The following is a 16,196-nucleotide window of genomic DNA, read 5'->3' as shown; positions in this document are numbered from 1 at the left end:
TCACACTCTTCAACTCTGTTGAGTGCTCAGAACCCAATATAATTATAGCCAAAGTAGCTGTGCATTACTAATGATAGCAATATATGCCCACAAAAGTATCTTGTAAGGTTATAGCTTACCTCCAATAAGATTAATTGGAGCAGTCAAAAACATTTATAACTTACAATCATACTTATAAACACTATAAACACAATTATGGTCAAGTAAGTGAATAAATAGGAGCCCTGGTGGCACAACAGTTAAGCACTCAGCTGCTAACTGAAAGGTTGGCAGTACGAACCCACCCAGCAGCTTGGAGAAAGAAAGACCAATCTGCTTCTGTGAAGACTGCAGCCAAGAAAACCCTATGAGGCAGTTCTACTCTGCCACATGGGGTCGATATGAGTCAGAATCGACTCCAACAGTAGCCAACATGAAGTGAATAAATGAATAAATGTGAGTAAATTCTGTTGTTTACAAGAACCCTTCGTTTCATCTTCACATCTCAAAGTTTACAATTTTTATTCTCATCAAAAGGAATCTCTTTTCAACTTGCTTTAAACAGAACTAAAACTCCTAAGACCAGTAATCAGCTGACTGCTGACACAGAATCTCACATCATAGCTGTTCCCAGATGGCAAAGAAACATGTAGGCACCACCATTTCAACTGCCATAAAAGATACTCTTCAGAACAAAGTGGGAGGCCTCACTCTACCTGATTTTAGAACATATTATACAGCCACAGTAGTCAAAACAGGCTGGTACTGGTACAACAACAGATACATAGACCAATGGAACAGAATAGAGAACCCAGATATAAATCCATCCACATATGAGCAGCTGATATTTGACAAAGGTGCAGTGTCAGTTAATTGGGGAAAAGATAGTCTTTTTAACAAATGGTGCTAGTGTAACTGGGTATCCATCTGCAAAAAAATTAAACAGGACCCATACCTCACACCATGCACAAAAACTAACTCCGAATGGATCAAAGATCTAAACATAAAGTCTAAAACGATAAAGATCATGGAAGAAAAACCAGGGACAACGTTAGGAGTGCTAATACAAGGCATAAACAGAATACAAAACATTACTAAAAATGATGAAGAGAAACCAGATAACTGGGAGCTCCTAAAAATCAAACACCTATGCTCATCTAAAAACTTCACCAAAAGAGTAAAAAGACCACCTACGGACTGGGGAAAATTTTTCAGCTACAACATCTCCGACCAGTGCCTGATCTCTAAAATCTACATGATTCTACTAAAACTCAACCACAAAAAGACAAACAACCCAATTAAAAATTGGGCAAAGGATATGAACACGCACTTCACTAAAGAAGACATTCAGGCGGCTAACAGACACATGAGGAAATGCTCTTGATCATTAGCCATTAGAGAAATGCAAATTAAAACTACAATGAGATTCCATCTCACTCCAACAAGGCTGGCATTAATCCAAAAAACACAAAATAATAAATGTTGAAGAGGATGTGGAGAGATTGGAACACTTATACACTGCTGGTGGGAATGTAAAATGATATAACCACTTTGGAAATCAATTTGGCGTTTCCTTAAAAAGCTAGAAATAGAACTACCATACAACCCAGCAATCCCACTCCTCCAAATATATCCTAGAGAAATAAGAGCTTTTACACAAACAGATATATGCACACCCATGTTTATTGCAGCACTGTTTACAATAGCAAAAAGATGGAAGCAACCAAGGTGTCCATCAACGATGAATGGATAAATTATGGTATATTCACACAGTGGAATACTACGCATCGATGAAGAACAGTGATGAATCTGTGAAACATTTCATAACATGGAGGAACCTGGAAGGCATTATGCTGAGTGAAATTAGTCAGTTGCAAAAGAACAAATATTGTATAAGACCACTATTATAAGATCTTGAGAAATAGCTTAAACTGAGAACACATTCTTTTGTGGTTGCGAGAGAGGGGAGGGAGGGAGGGTGGGAGAGGGTTATTTACTGATTAGATAGTATATAAGACCTACTGTAGGTGAAGAGAAGGGCAACACTCAATACAGGGGAAGTCAACGCAACTGGACTAAACCAAAAGCAAAGAAGTTTCCTGAATAAACTGAATGCTTCGAAGGTCAGCAAAGCAGAGGCAGGGGTTTGGGAACTATGGCTTCAGGGGACTTCTAAGTCAGTTGGCAAAATAAAATCTATTAAGAAAACATTCTGCATCCCACTTTGAAGTGTGGAGTCTGGGGTCTTAAACACTAGCAAGCAGCCATCTAAGATGCATCAATTGGTCTCAACCCACCTGGATCAAAGGAGAATGAAGAACACCAAGCTCACAAGGTAATTATGAGCCCAAGAGACAGAAAGGGCTACATGATCTAGAGACTACATCATCCTGAGACCAGATGGTGTCCGGCTACAACCGATGACTGCCTTGACAGGGAACACAACAGAGAACCCCTGAGGGAGCAGGAGAACAGTGGATGCAGACCCCAAATTCTCATAAAAAGACCAGACTTAATGAGTCTGGACTAGGAGGACCCTGGCGGTCAGGGTCCCCAAACCTTCTGTTGGCCCAGGACAGGAACCACTCCCGAAGCCAACTCGTCAGACATGGATTGGACTGGACAATGGGTTGGAGAGAGATGCTGATGAGGAGTGAGCTACTTGCACCATGTGGACACTTGAGACTACGTTGGCATCTCCTATCTGGAGGAGAGATGGGAGGGTAGAAACTGGCAAAATGGTCACGAAAGGAGAGACTGGAAGGAGGGAGCGGGCTGACTCAGGAGGAGAGTAAATGGGAGTATTATTAAGGTATATATAAGTTCATTTGTGAGAGACTGACTTGATTTGTAAACTTCCACAATAAAAATCATTTAAAAAAAAAAAAAAGATATTCTTCAGAATTTAATTCATCCAGACACAATTGTCTCCTCTAATGAAGACGGTAGGAGCTATCAAAAAGCGAATAATATTAAACATTAAGGTTAAAAAAGAAATGTACTGAATGCGTAGAACATTTAAAGCAAGAACAGTTTACTAATGCTTGTCTTGTACAATATATATGTACGCATGGTAAAAATACTAAATCTTAACAATTTACCCAGCATCCAGGGCAGAGCCTGAAACACGGCAGACCACTGCCCTCCAACAGAATGTTCTAGTATGATGGAAATGTTTTGTATCCGCAGTATCCAACAGGATAACCACTACCCAAACGTGGCTAATGAGCATTTGCAGTGTGGCTAGTGTGACAGAGGAACTAAATTTAATTTTTTTTTTTATTTAGTTAATTTAAATTTAAATAGCCACTTACGGCTAGTGCTAATGTACTGAATAGGGCAGTGTAGACACTCAACAAATACTTAAAAACAAAATACTTTTGTGTATTTAATTAATCTAAAATGAATAGATGAATGTATAAAAGAAGGTAAAATACGTATTAAGCCTGAAAAAGTTGTAGCAGCATGTCTAACATGGCACATACCAGGTAATTAACTGATTAAGACATCTAACACAAAAATTCTTAAAAACAGCTCTGGATTCTATGTTTACTGATACCCGCAACTCTAAATTTACCTTTTCCTAAATTCTAGTTCTGGTGCAAATCTCCCACTCTCTCCTTCCAGAAGCAATATGAGTACATGTTCACAATAGAGAAAAAAAAAAACTTCTTGAGTTTTGAAACTACTGAGGAAAACTCTTTGAGTTTTGAAACTACTGCAGACTTCTAAAGTCCTAGGCCAGGACTCACCTCAGAAGTAATATGCTAATTTTCAGTAATGGCTGAAAAAAAACGATAATTAAAATATTTTTCAATAGGGAAATGATTAAATGTAAATGGTTTTTAAACATTAACTACCTTCATACATACTAAAACATAAAAACGCAAAGTGCAAAACAGATTATCATTCTAATTAAAGCAATGGTCATTTACTGCAAACACTGAAGAACGAATATGGTGTTCTATGGGCACATTTCGCTGATCAAAGCCTTCCCAACTTGCTGAGATGAAGACATGCTCTGGCAGCACGGCACACCTTGTGCAATACCACAAAGTATGGATATAATTTCATAATGTTGGTTAGGAACAATATAAGTAGAAAAAAATGTTAATATGTATATTAATATAAAAACCACAACCACAAGCAATTGTATTAAAAAAAAAAGGAAAAAAATTGTTGAACTGAAGTGCCAGGTGTCTCCATGAATTCCCAATTATTTGGTTCATCATTTTATCATCAGCCAGCGTTGACCGGTACCTAAAGAGCAGCAGCTGCGCCACAGGCACAAAAATTATGAAAGGAAATTTTCAAATGGAGATGATGATGCCTATAATCTTCAGTGTATATTTGCAGGGTAGAGAAGAGAATTAAAAAGAGAAAAATCCTGATTATTTCATTCTAAGAACATTTGCTGAGTGTCTACACTGCATTCAGTACACCAGCACTAGCCATAAGTGGCTATTTAAATTTAAATTAACTAAATAAAGTGAAATGTAAAATTTATTAAAATTTTGTCTGGTTTATATATTAAATTCTATAGGTGCACAGTTTGGAACCACTTTTCCAATAAAATGAATGTGACAAATCCTTATGGCATGGGAATCTTTTACATTTTTAACAAATCTCTGATATTTTATCTATTTATTGAAACATTTATTGCTTACTTATGGGAATCTTTCTAAAAGTCTTCCATATTGCCCTGACTTTAAATAAAAAGGGAAGCAGAAGAGACTGACATTTGATTAGGACCCACTCTGCGCCAGGCGGTCCTAGACCGTCGTTGTCATACACTGTCACATTGATTCTGGCTTCCTAGGCTTCCTAGGTTGTAATCTTTACGGGAGCAGATTGCCAGGTTTTTTCTCTTGTGGAGTCGCTGGTGGGTTCAAACCACTGAGCTTTTGGTTAGCAGTTGAGAGCTTAACTTTGTGCCACTAGGGCTCCTTTAACAACAACACTACAAGACAGTATTTTTACCCCCATTTTACAGATAAAGAAATGAGGCTCCAGGACATTAGGAAACCTGTCCGAGATCACCTAACTAGCAAACGATGGGGCTGATTAGCTCTAAAATCTATGCTCTTTCCCTGACAACACATCACCTTCCCAAGTAAATATAACCTTAGAGCAACGGTTCTCAACACAGGCTGCGCTTAAGAATCAAGAGAAGAGGCCCAATTATTTGCATTTTTTAAAGGTTCCCAAGGGATTCAGATATACAAAAGTTGAAAACGACTGATTTAAGGTCATCACTAACAGAAATTACTACCCAGTCCCAGTGCCGTCGAGTCAATTCCGACTCATAAATTACTAGACTGTGTAATAATATAATTTTGACAATGTGTTTACCACTATAGAAATTTCTATACAAATTTTTTGGGTTACTAGGTTTATTTCTAATAAAATTCCTCTCTCCTGCCTTACTGTCAAGATGCCAGATATTATTGACTATTGTCACCAGTGTGCCCACGTCTATTGACCGCTCCCTCTCCAACCTCATTCTAATTAATTTTAATCTGTTGTGTTCTAAGACAAAAGAGAACCAAGCTAATTAGAACAGTGTATAAAAGTATACAGGCCGGGTGTGAAAGCCTACCTGGTTAGTAAAGTACGTGAAGTGTATAAAAGTGTACAGGCCGGGTGTGAAAGCCTACCTGGTTAGTAAAGTACGTGAAGTGTATAAAAGTGTACAGGCCGGGTGTGAAAGCCTACCTGGTTAGTAAAGTACGTGAAGTGTATAAAAGTGTACAGGCCGGGTGTGAAAGCCTACCTGGTTAGTAAAGTACGTGAAGTGTATAGAAGTATACAGGCCGGGTGTGAAAGCCTACCTGGTTAGTAAAGTACGTGAAGTGTATAAAAGTGTACAGGCCGGGTGTGAAAGCCTACCTGGTTAGTAAAGTACGTGAAGTGTATAGAAGTGTACAGGCCGGATGTGAAAGCCTACCTGGTTAGTAAAGTACGTGAAGTGTATAGAAGTATACAGGCCGGGTGTGAAAGCCTACCTGGTTAGTAAAGTACATGAGCATGCAGTACGTGAACGCAGTGATATCCAGTGTGCTTACTCATAGCCCTCTTCTGGATTAATTTCTGATTCTTAACTTTGTGCCTGATTCTTAACTGTATACAGTTCCTGATCTTTGTTCCTAATTCCGCACAGCTGTATATAAACTGTTCTCTCCCTGGGGAGTAATCATTCACTCACTCTGCTTCCCTAACTAGATTATGAGCTCCCTGAGTTCAAAGGGTGTGTTTTAGTCATCTTTGTACCCTAATGCCTAACACAGTATTATGCATACAGCAAGTTCTCAACAAATGTTTGCTTCCTAAATGACTCACGGAGGCTGTCATGAAAGAAGTTTAATGATACATGATAATTTGTGGCAATATGTACATAACCTTTCATTAAACAACAATGAGCCCCAGGCTACCTAGCTGCTCAGCCAGAGCAGATGTTAGGACTTTGATAAGGTCACCACAACAGCAGAGCCTGTGTGTTATTTATCCCTTAGCTCTGCAGCTAAAAACCAAAAAAAAAAACCAAACCCATTGTCGTCGAGCTGATTCCAACTCATAACGACCCTATAGGACAGAGCAGAACTACCCTGTAAAGTTTCCAAGGAGCAGCTGGTGGATTCGAACTGCCAACCTTTGGTTAGCAGCCAAGCTCTTAATCACTGTGCCACCAGGGCTCCCTGAAGCTAACTGTTTTCAATTAATTCAATTTAATTGAATACTTATTTATTGGTGCCGTTCACTTAAGGAACTATGGGGTCATGAACACTACAGAGCTTACAATCTAGTAGCGTAGGTGGGCCAAAAAAACTTTCAAATAATAATTTCAAATGGAACAAATGCTTCATGTTTCACATGAAGTACAACAACGTGTACTGAGACTGAGAATAATGATGGGGAGCGAGGGGGGAGGGTTGCATCTGAGATGACGGTCTGGAAAGGCTTCTCTGAAACAGTGACATTTAAAATGAGACCTAAAAGATAAAGAGGGGCCTGGAGAAAAATGGAGAAGAGCTTTCCAGGAAGCAGGTACAGAATATGCAAGGCCCTGTGCCAAGAAAAAACTTGGTTTGAGTTGCTGAAGGAAGATCTGTGTGGCTGCAGCATAGCGAGTAAGGGAGAAAGTGGAAAAATTTAAAGGGGAGAGACATGTAGATGCCAAATAAGGCTGGGCTTTTCAGGCCAAGAGAAAGAATTTAGAACTTATTCAAAGTACAGTGGAAAGCCATCAAAAGGTTTTAGGCGGGAAACTAAGGGAATCCCATTTTGATTTTTAAGATCATAAGAAACTGCCCCCACCCCACCCATCCCTGCCGCTGCATTCCCATGCCCAATTTCCAAGTCCAGTTTGCTCTACCTCCCACCTGTCTCTCAAATGCATGTATTTCTCACCATCCACCCTGCTATCACCCAAGTTCTGGCCACTAGCTCTCTCAGAATATTTCAACTAGCCTCCTTGCTTTCTCTTTTACTCCTCTCCAATTCTTTTTCTACAATGTCACCAAAGGGAGCTTTCTTTAAAAAACAAACCAGACCATATCACTCCGTAACAGCTTTCAATGCCTTCCCTCTGCCCTTAGGATAATGTCTAAACCCCCTAAAATGGCTTAAGAGGCCCAGTTGATCTACCTCTCCAGCCATTAACCAATCACCCCCACAACAGTCTTTATTTTAGTCATATTAACATGCGTGGAATTCCATAGTGGCATAGTGGTTAAGAGATATGGCTGGTAACCAAAAGGTCTGCAGTTCGAATCCGCTAGGGGCTGCTTAGAAACTCTATGGGGCAGTTCTACTCTGTCCTATAGGGTCGCTATGAGTGGAAATAGGCTCAACAACAATGGGTTTGATTTTTTTTGTTTTTTGCTTTTGATCTTCCCATTGGGCAACTGTTGTCAGGTCTGTCAAAAGAATCCCCAAAAGCACCAGAGAAAGTCTTAAATGAAGGATTCATTTGTCCAAAGCTAAGAAGCTTGTTAAGGATAATTGTTGACTACTGTAGTCATCCAAACAAGTGTTTCCTCTTCAGGAAAAAAGTGTAAAAATGTAAATGAATAGGGATGCTAGAGGAGAAAGGTTGGAAATATAAGCTTCTTGAGAAAAGGTACCAAAGTCCCTGTATCCTGGGGCCTGTTATCACCTGGCACACAAAAACCAAAAAACCAAACCCGCTGCCATTGAGGCGATTCCGACTCATAGCGACCCTATAGGACAGAGTAGAACCACCCCACAGGGTTTCCAAGGAGCGCCCTGGCGGATTCAAACTGCCAACCCTTTGGTTAGCAGCTGTAGCACTTAACCACTACACCACCAGGGCTTCCACCTGGCACATAGTGTTTGATAAATATTTCAATGAATGATCCAAGTGAACGGAAAGTGAGAAATTCTGGGGGCAGAACAACCCAGAGATATTAAGAAGAGTAGGCATGTGTCCAAATTCTGACCAAAAAGATTCAAGGAAAAGGTTACAGAGGCTTCTGGACAGGTTCTTCTCCATTCTTACAAGACAGCCACGGAAAGCCTGTTTCCTCTTTCCTGCAGAGCATGAGTGAAGATGTGTGTAGCCCTGGCTATTACTGGCTAAAGAAAGATGACATTGAGGACAACAGAGACAAAGACTCCCATCCTTCCAGCTAATGTTGAATTTCTGGGTTAACCAATTCTGAGGGCCCCTCTACCCTTGGGCTATTACTTGCAGGCCAAAGCCTCATAACTGATATATATCAGAAAAATAATAAAGAAAAAAATCACTTTGAAAATAATAAATACATGTCATTTAGTTTTGTATCGTCATCAGAAACTAACCTCAAAAAAAAAAAAAAGCAAAATGAATCACTGTTATAAAAGAATATAGAGTTTCTAGGCATTGGTAAAACAGTAAGAGTGTATCAAATAATCCAGATGTACTTTCTGTGAAAAAATGTATTCATCTTTCACTGGATGAAATTAATAGTAGATTAGGAACTACAGAAGGAAATAGAAATGAACTGGAAGGCATAATAGTATAAAATATCCAAAATGAGACACACAGAGAAAAAAGACTGGGAATAAAAAAATTAATACAGCATCAGTTACCTGTGGGAAAATTCCATGCAGTTACAGATATACGTAATCAGAGTCCCCAAAGGAGAGGAAGGAAGGACAGAAAAAATATTTGAAGACATAACAGTGAAAAAATTTCCAGATTTGATGAAAACTTTAAGCCCACAGATCCAAGGAGCTCAACAAATCAAAAGCACAAAAAACATGAAGAAAACTACATTTGATCACAATCACATTGCTTAAAACAGTGATAAAGAGAAAATCTTAAAAGTAGCCAGAGCCATAACTTGATATCCATCTGCAAAAAAATGAAACAAGACCCATACCTCACACCATGCACAAGAACTAACTCAAAATGGATCAAAGACCTACATACAAAATCTAAAATGATAAAGATCATGGAAGAAAAAATAGGGACAATGCTAGGAGCCCTAATACATGGCATAAACAGTATACAAAACGTTACTAACAATGCACAAACGCCAGAAGAGAAACTAGACAACTGGGAGCTCCTAAAAAATCAAACACTTATGCTCATTTACAAACTTCACCAGAAGAGTAAAAAGTCAACTTACAGACTAGGAAAAAATTTTTGGCTATGAGAAATCCGATCAGCATCTAATCTCTAACATCTACAGGATACTGCAAAACCTCAACAACAAAAAGACAAATAACCCAATTAAAAAATGGGCAAAGGATATGAACCGGCACTTCACCAAAGAGGACATTCAGGTGGCTAACAGATACATGAGGAAATGTTCACGATCATTAGCCATTAGAGAAACACAAATCAAAACTACAACGAGATACCATTTCACCCCAACGAGGCTGGCATTAATCCAAAAAACACAAAATAATAAATGTTGGAGAGGTTGTGGAGAGACTAGAACACTTATACACTGCTGCTGGGAATGTAAAATGATATAACCACTTTGGAAAACAATTTGGCACTTCCTTAGAAAGCTAGAAATAGAACTACCACTCGATCCAGCAATCCCACTCCTTGGAATATATCCTAGAGAAATAAGAGCCTTCACATGAACAGATATATGCACACCCATGTTCATTGCAGCACTATTTACAATAGCAAAAAGATGTAAACAACCAAGGTGCCCATCAGCGGAAAAATGGATAAACAAATTATGGTATACTCACACAATGGAACAACAATGAATCCATGAAACATTTCATAACATGGAGGAATCTGGAAGGCATTATGCTGAGTGAAATCAGTCAGTTGCAAAATGACAAATATTGTATGAGATGACTATTATAAGAACTCAAGAAAAGGTTTAAACACAGAAGAAAACATTCTTTGATGGTTACGAGGGTGGGGAAGGAGGGAGAGGGGTATTCACTAATTAGATAGTAGACAAGAATTATTTTAGGGGAAGGGAAAGACAACGCACAATACAGGGGAAATCAGCACAACTGGACTAATCCAAAAGCTAAGAAGTTTTCTGAATACAACCAAACACTTTGAGGGACAAAGTACCATGGGCAAGGGGTCTAGAAACCATGGTTTCAGGGGACATCTAGGCAATTAGCATAAAAAATGTAATAAGAAAATGTTCTGCATCCCACTTTGGTGAGTGGTGTCTGGTGTCTTAAATGCTTAAAAGCTAAGATGCATCAATTGGTCTCAACCCACCTGGAGCAAAGGAGAATGAAGAACACCAAACACACAAGAAAAATATGAGCCCAGGAGAAAGAAAGGGCCACATACACCACAGACTCCATCAGCCTGAGACCAGAAGAACCAGATGGTGTCCGGCTACCACCACCGACTGCCCTGACAGGGAACACACAGAGAATCCCTGATGGAGCAGGAGAAAAGTGGGATGCAGACCTCAAATTCTAGTAAAAAGACCAGACTTAATGGTTTGACTGAGACTGGAGGGACCCCAGAGGTCATGGCCCCCGGACTCTGTTAGCCCAAAACTAAAACTATTCTCGAAGCCAACTGTTCAGACAAATATTAGACTGGACTATAAGACACAAAATGATACTGGTGAGGAGTGTACTTCTTAGCTCAAGTAGACACATGAGACTATGTGGGCAGCTTGTCTGGAGGCGAGATGAGAAGGCAGAGGGGGACAGGACATGGGAAATACAGGAGCTGGTTGAATACAGGGTAGAGGGGAATGTGCTATCACATTGTAGGGAGAGCAACTAAGCTCACATAACAATGTGTGTATAAGTTTTTATATGAGAAACTGACTTGAATCGTAAACTTTCACTTAAAGCACAAATAAAAAATAAAAAAGTAGCCAGAGCAAAAAGACATTATGTACAGAGGAACAAAAACAAAACTGAGAGACAACTTCTCCTCATAAAGAATGCAAGCCAGCAATACCACTGAATTGTATACCTGCAGAAACTTGAATTAGTGTGTTTTTTTGTTGTGTATATGGTTATCGACAACAAAAATTAAATAAATTATTTTTTAAAAAAGAATGTAAGCAAGGAGACAGTGGAACATCTTTAAAGTAATGAAAGAAAAATACAATCAACCTATGCATTCTATGCTCCGTGAAAATTTCTTTCAAAAAGGAAAGCAAAATACTTTTTCAAATCTTGAAAGAATTTTCCAAAGAACATATACAAGTGGCCAAAAAGCACATGAAAAGATGCTCAACATCATTAGCCATCAGGAAAACGTAAATCAAAACTACAATGAGATACCACTTCATAATAATGAGGATAGCTACAACATAAAGGACAGAAAATGATAAGTACTGGGGAGAAGGCAGAGAAATTGAAATTCTCATGCACTGCAAGTGGAGATATAAAATAGTTCGCTCACTGTGGAAAACCATTTGGCAATTCCTCAAGAAGTTAAATATAGAATTACCATATGACCCAAGTAATTCCACAACTAGGTATATACCTAAAAGACTTGAAACCAGGGACTCAAACAGACACTTGTACACCAATGTTCACTGTAGCATTATTCACAATAGCCAAAAAGTGGAAACAACCCAAGTGTCCGTCAACACATTAGTGGATAAACAAAATGTGGTATACACATACAATGGAATAGTAGTCAACCACAATGGAATAGTAGTCAATCATAAAGAGAAATGAAGTTCTGATACATGCTACAACATGGATAAATCTTGAAACATCCTGAGTGAAATAAATCAGGCAAAAAAGGACAGAGACTATATAATCCTATTTATATGAAATATCTAGAATAGGCAAATACCTTAAAAAAAAAAACAAAAAACCCTCTGACATCGAGTCTATTGCCACTCATACCAACCCTATAGGACAGAGTAGAAATGTCCCATGGGGTTTCCAAGGAATGGCTAGGGGATGTCAACTGCTGATATTTTGCATAGATACCAAATTTTATTAGTGGTTACCAGGGGGGATGGGAGAAGGAAGTGGAGAGATACTGCTAAAGGGGTACTAAATTTCTCTAAGGGTGATGAAAAAATTTGAGAACAGATAGTGGTGATGGTTACATAACATGGTGAATGTAATTAATGTCACTGAATTGTGCACATAAAAATGGTTGAAATGGCAAATGTTTTGTTACATATATTTCACCAAAGTAAAATTAAAAAGAAAAACTAAAAAAAACAACAGATCTATGCTAGAAATGTTAAAGAAGATTCTTCAGGCAAAAGGAAATATTGAACCTACACAAAGGAATAAAGGCCCCAGAAATGGTAAATATATGAGTAAACTCTAATTTTTTTCATATTTTTTTAATCACTTGAGAAGATAATTGACTAAAGCAAAAATAATGACAATATATTGTGAAGCTTGTAATATATGTAGAAATAAAATGTATGACAACAATAGCATGAAGGCCAAGGGCGGGGGGAGAATTGAAGTTGTAAGGTTCTTATGCTATACATAAAGTGGTATAATATTACTTGGAGGGGGACTGTGATTAAAGATGTATACCATAAACCCTAAAGCAACTACTAAAAAAAAAACAAAATAGTTATCCCTAAAAGGTAACAAAGGAGATAAAATGGAATCATGAAAAAGTACTCAATCCCAAAGAAGGGAGAAAAAGAGAAAAAGCAACAAAGAACAGATGTGGCAAATAGAAAACAACAAGACTGTAGATTTAAACCTAAACATAATCATAGCTTAAAAAATAATCACATTAAATGTAAATGATCTAAACACCCCAATTAAAAGGCAGAGATTGTCAGATTGGATAAAAACAAGAGCCAACTATATGCTGTCTATAAGAAGTTGACTTTAAAAATAAAGATACTAAAAACCAAAAACCAAACCCATTGCCATCGAGTCGATTCCGACTCATAGTGACCCTACAGGACAGAGTAGAACAAAGGGTTTCCAAGGAGTACCTGGTGGATTCGAACTGCCAACCTTTTGGTTAGCAGTCATAGCTCTCAACCACTATGCCACCAGGGTTCCAAATACAAAGATACAAACAAACTAAAGTAAAAGGATATAAAAAAATGTATTAGGCTAACATTAATTAAAAAAAAAAAAAAAGCTGGAGTAGCTATATGCTATATTAATAAGAAAGTAGATTTCGGAGCAAAGAATATAATAAGGGACAAACAGGGTCATTTAATAATGATAAAAGAGTCAATTAATCAAGAGTACATAATAACCCTCAACATTTACACACTAAAAATTTCTCAGCCCACCAAACCAAAATGGGGCTTAAGATCTTCTTTATGCAATAAGTGTCATGCCATTTCGCTAATAAAAGTACCAAACCAAAACAAACAAACCTGTTGCCATAGAATCGATTCCCACTCATAGCAACCCTACAGGACAGAGTAGAACTGCCCCATAGGGTTTCCAAAGGAGCAGCCAGTGGATTCAAACTGCTGACCTTTTGGTTAGCAGTCATAGCTCTTAACCCCCCACCACAAGGGTAACACAGTAAAGATTTAAAAAGTTATCAAAATATGTATTGACTTTAGTACCAAAGCTGATCAAAATGATCTAAAGCTGACTCACCTTTCATATTGCCTGTCTCGTGGCAATGAAACACCCCAATGTCGAAAGTCCATGATTAGCATAAGCAAAAGGAGACAGGATATGAAGAAGAGTACCAGGAATGCCACTCGCTGACGGGGAAATGGACTCACTGTGGGCACCGTGAAGTACCAGGAGGCTGGGCAGAGGTAGGAAAAACTGATCCTGAAATGAGACAATCATTAGGAAGTTTGAAAAATGGTTTTTAAATCAGATAAAATCCCCTCCTAATAAAGGCAAAAAAGCATGCCAACAGAAGCCTAAATATTCTTCTAGTCTCAAATTTTGGAAAGAGACCTATATGTGTTCCTTGTCTTTCTACCATATAAATCAGAGAAGCCTTATCTACTCTTTTTCCAAAGTCTGTACTTTGGGTGCAATTCAAAGGATTATTCTCGAGTTAACGAAAAGATTCTGTTTCCCTGGGCAACCTCGTAACACTCAAGAATCAGAGCAACTACTATGAAGTAACTAGATAGTCAGAAAATTTATTCAGCTGATTAAAAAAAATTAATAGGCAATATATGCACATGTGGAAACCCTGGTGGCGTAGTGGTTAAGTGCTACGGCTGCTAGCCAAAGGGTCGGCAGTTCTAACCCGCCACGTGCTCCTTGGAAACTCTACCGGGCAGTTCTACTCTGACCTATAGGGTTGCTATCGGTCGGAATCAACTCCACAGCACAGGGTTTGGTTTGGTTTCGCATATGCACATGTTAAAAAATAAACATTCAAAAGGGTATATGGTGAAAAATGTTGATCAGTTTCTACGTACTTTTTAAGGATAGTTTATGTATACACAAGCGTAAATTTTATATATATGGAAATATATCTATGCACACATGCATGTGCATGCGTGTGTAAGTGCATATGTATGCCCATTCCTCTAGTTTTACACAAACGGTAGTACACCCTACCTATTGTTCTGCATCTTAGTCCCTCCCCCCCCCCACACATACACATTGAATCTATTTGACAATTGTCCGATATTGGTATATGGTGATACACATTAAACTTTTTAAAAGCTTCAGAGTATCATAATGTATGGATTTAACTGTTAAGTTCACTTTCTGTATCGATTCAAAAGAACCTCAGTCTGCCGCTTTCAAAATTCACTGCAAAACACTCTAACATCCTCAAGGGGTACCAGTTGGCATGATTAGACAGACTCTGACTCAGGACAACCCCGTGTGTATTACAGCACAACTGTGCTCCATGAGGTTTTCAATGGTTGATTTTTGGAAGCAGATCTTCCCAGGTGCCTCTGGGTGGACTTGAACCTCCAACCTTTCAGTTAGCTGCCAAGCATTTTTGCAGCAGCACCTAGCCTAACTCAAAAGGAAATTTGAAAGAACATTACAACCTAGCACTTCCCAGGGCTGAGCGAGCACAGACTCTCTCCACCACTTCAGGGTTATGTGCTGCAAACTAATATTGTATCATACAAATTTGATTTTCACATCCATCTGACCAGGATGCAAGGTCCAGGTGCAGCCCCAGGGCAGACATCACTTTCACAACCTCCCAGGGTCCTCCGGCCTGCCTGCCATCTCCCACTGAGCCCCCAATCAGGGAAAAAAGTGTGCAGCCTTACCTAGCCATCGATTCCCTTCAGTGGTCTCAACGCCTGTCACCTCCTTTTCCTTTTGCCCTGAGAATGTGGCCTCCTTGTCCCAGGCATCTCTTCGATTTGCAGGCTGTAAAGAGTTGGTTGAGGCTCAGTCTCACCTCCAGCGGTGCCCACAAGAAGGCCACGGCCCCTACCCTTCTCTTCCGGCTCCCGCTCTGGATCCGTCCGCTCTTGTTCCTCGGGCCCGGGGGACCCTAGCCCGGCTCCCTGGGGGCGGAGCGTCCTCGTGAGCCAGCTCTGTCCTCGAGGAGCCGGTCGTCCCCCGGTGGTGGGGGTGAGGGGCCCGGCTTCTCCTCCCCGCTCCTCCCTGCCTCGCAGCCCTCCCGCGCCCACGCTCACCGGATCGAGCAGCGCGCCGGCTCCCTCGGCACTGCTCGGCTGCTTCAGAAGCAGCTCCCGGTGGCCCCTTGCCCAGCCGGAAGGAGGGCCGGGGCCGGGTGCGCCGCCACGTCCCCAAGGAAACCGCAGGGAGCCAATTACTGACAGGGAGCCCGCGAAGGCGGACCGCGCTCCACCCAGCGGGAGCCGCTGGCGAACCAGCTCCTTCAGCCG

At 39.8% G+C, this 16,196-nt stretch overlaps 1 protein-coding gene across 1 annotated transcript in view; it reads right to left on the bottom strand.

Moving 5' to 3' along the window:
* Window positions 1–15,941, bottom strand: part of ENTPD7 (ectonucleoside triphosphate diphosphohydrolase 7) — a 48,111-nt gene extending 32,170 nt beyond the window's left edge. Inside the window, exons 1-2 of the mRNA XM_049855683.1 lie at window positions 15,609–15,941; window positions 13,999–14,181 (exon numbers count right to left, since the gene is read on the bottom strand). Coding sequence (XP_049711640.1) covers window positions 13,999–14,181; window positions 15,609–15,616 — 191 coding nt within the window. The 5' untranslated portion in view covers window positions 15,617–15,941. The remainder of the gene's footprint in view (window positions 1–13,998; window positions 14,182–15,608) is intronic.
* Window positions 15,942–16,196: the final 255 nt, after the last annotated feature.

Source organism: Elephas maximus, chromosome 16 (genome assembly GCF_024166365.1).
Source record: "Elephas maximus indicus isolate mEleMax1 chromosome 16, mEleMax1 primary haplotype, whole genome shotgun sequence".
Classification (NCBI taxonomy): Eukaryota; Metazoa; Chordata; class Mammalia; order Proboscidea; family Elephantidae; genus Elephas; species Elephas maximus.
This window is presented reverse-complemented; position numbering and strand designations above follow the sequence as displayed.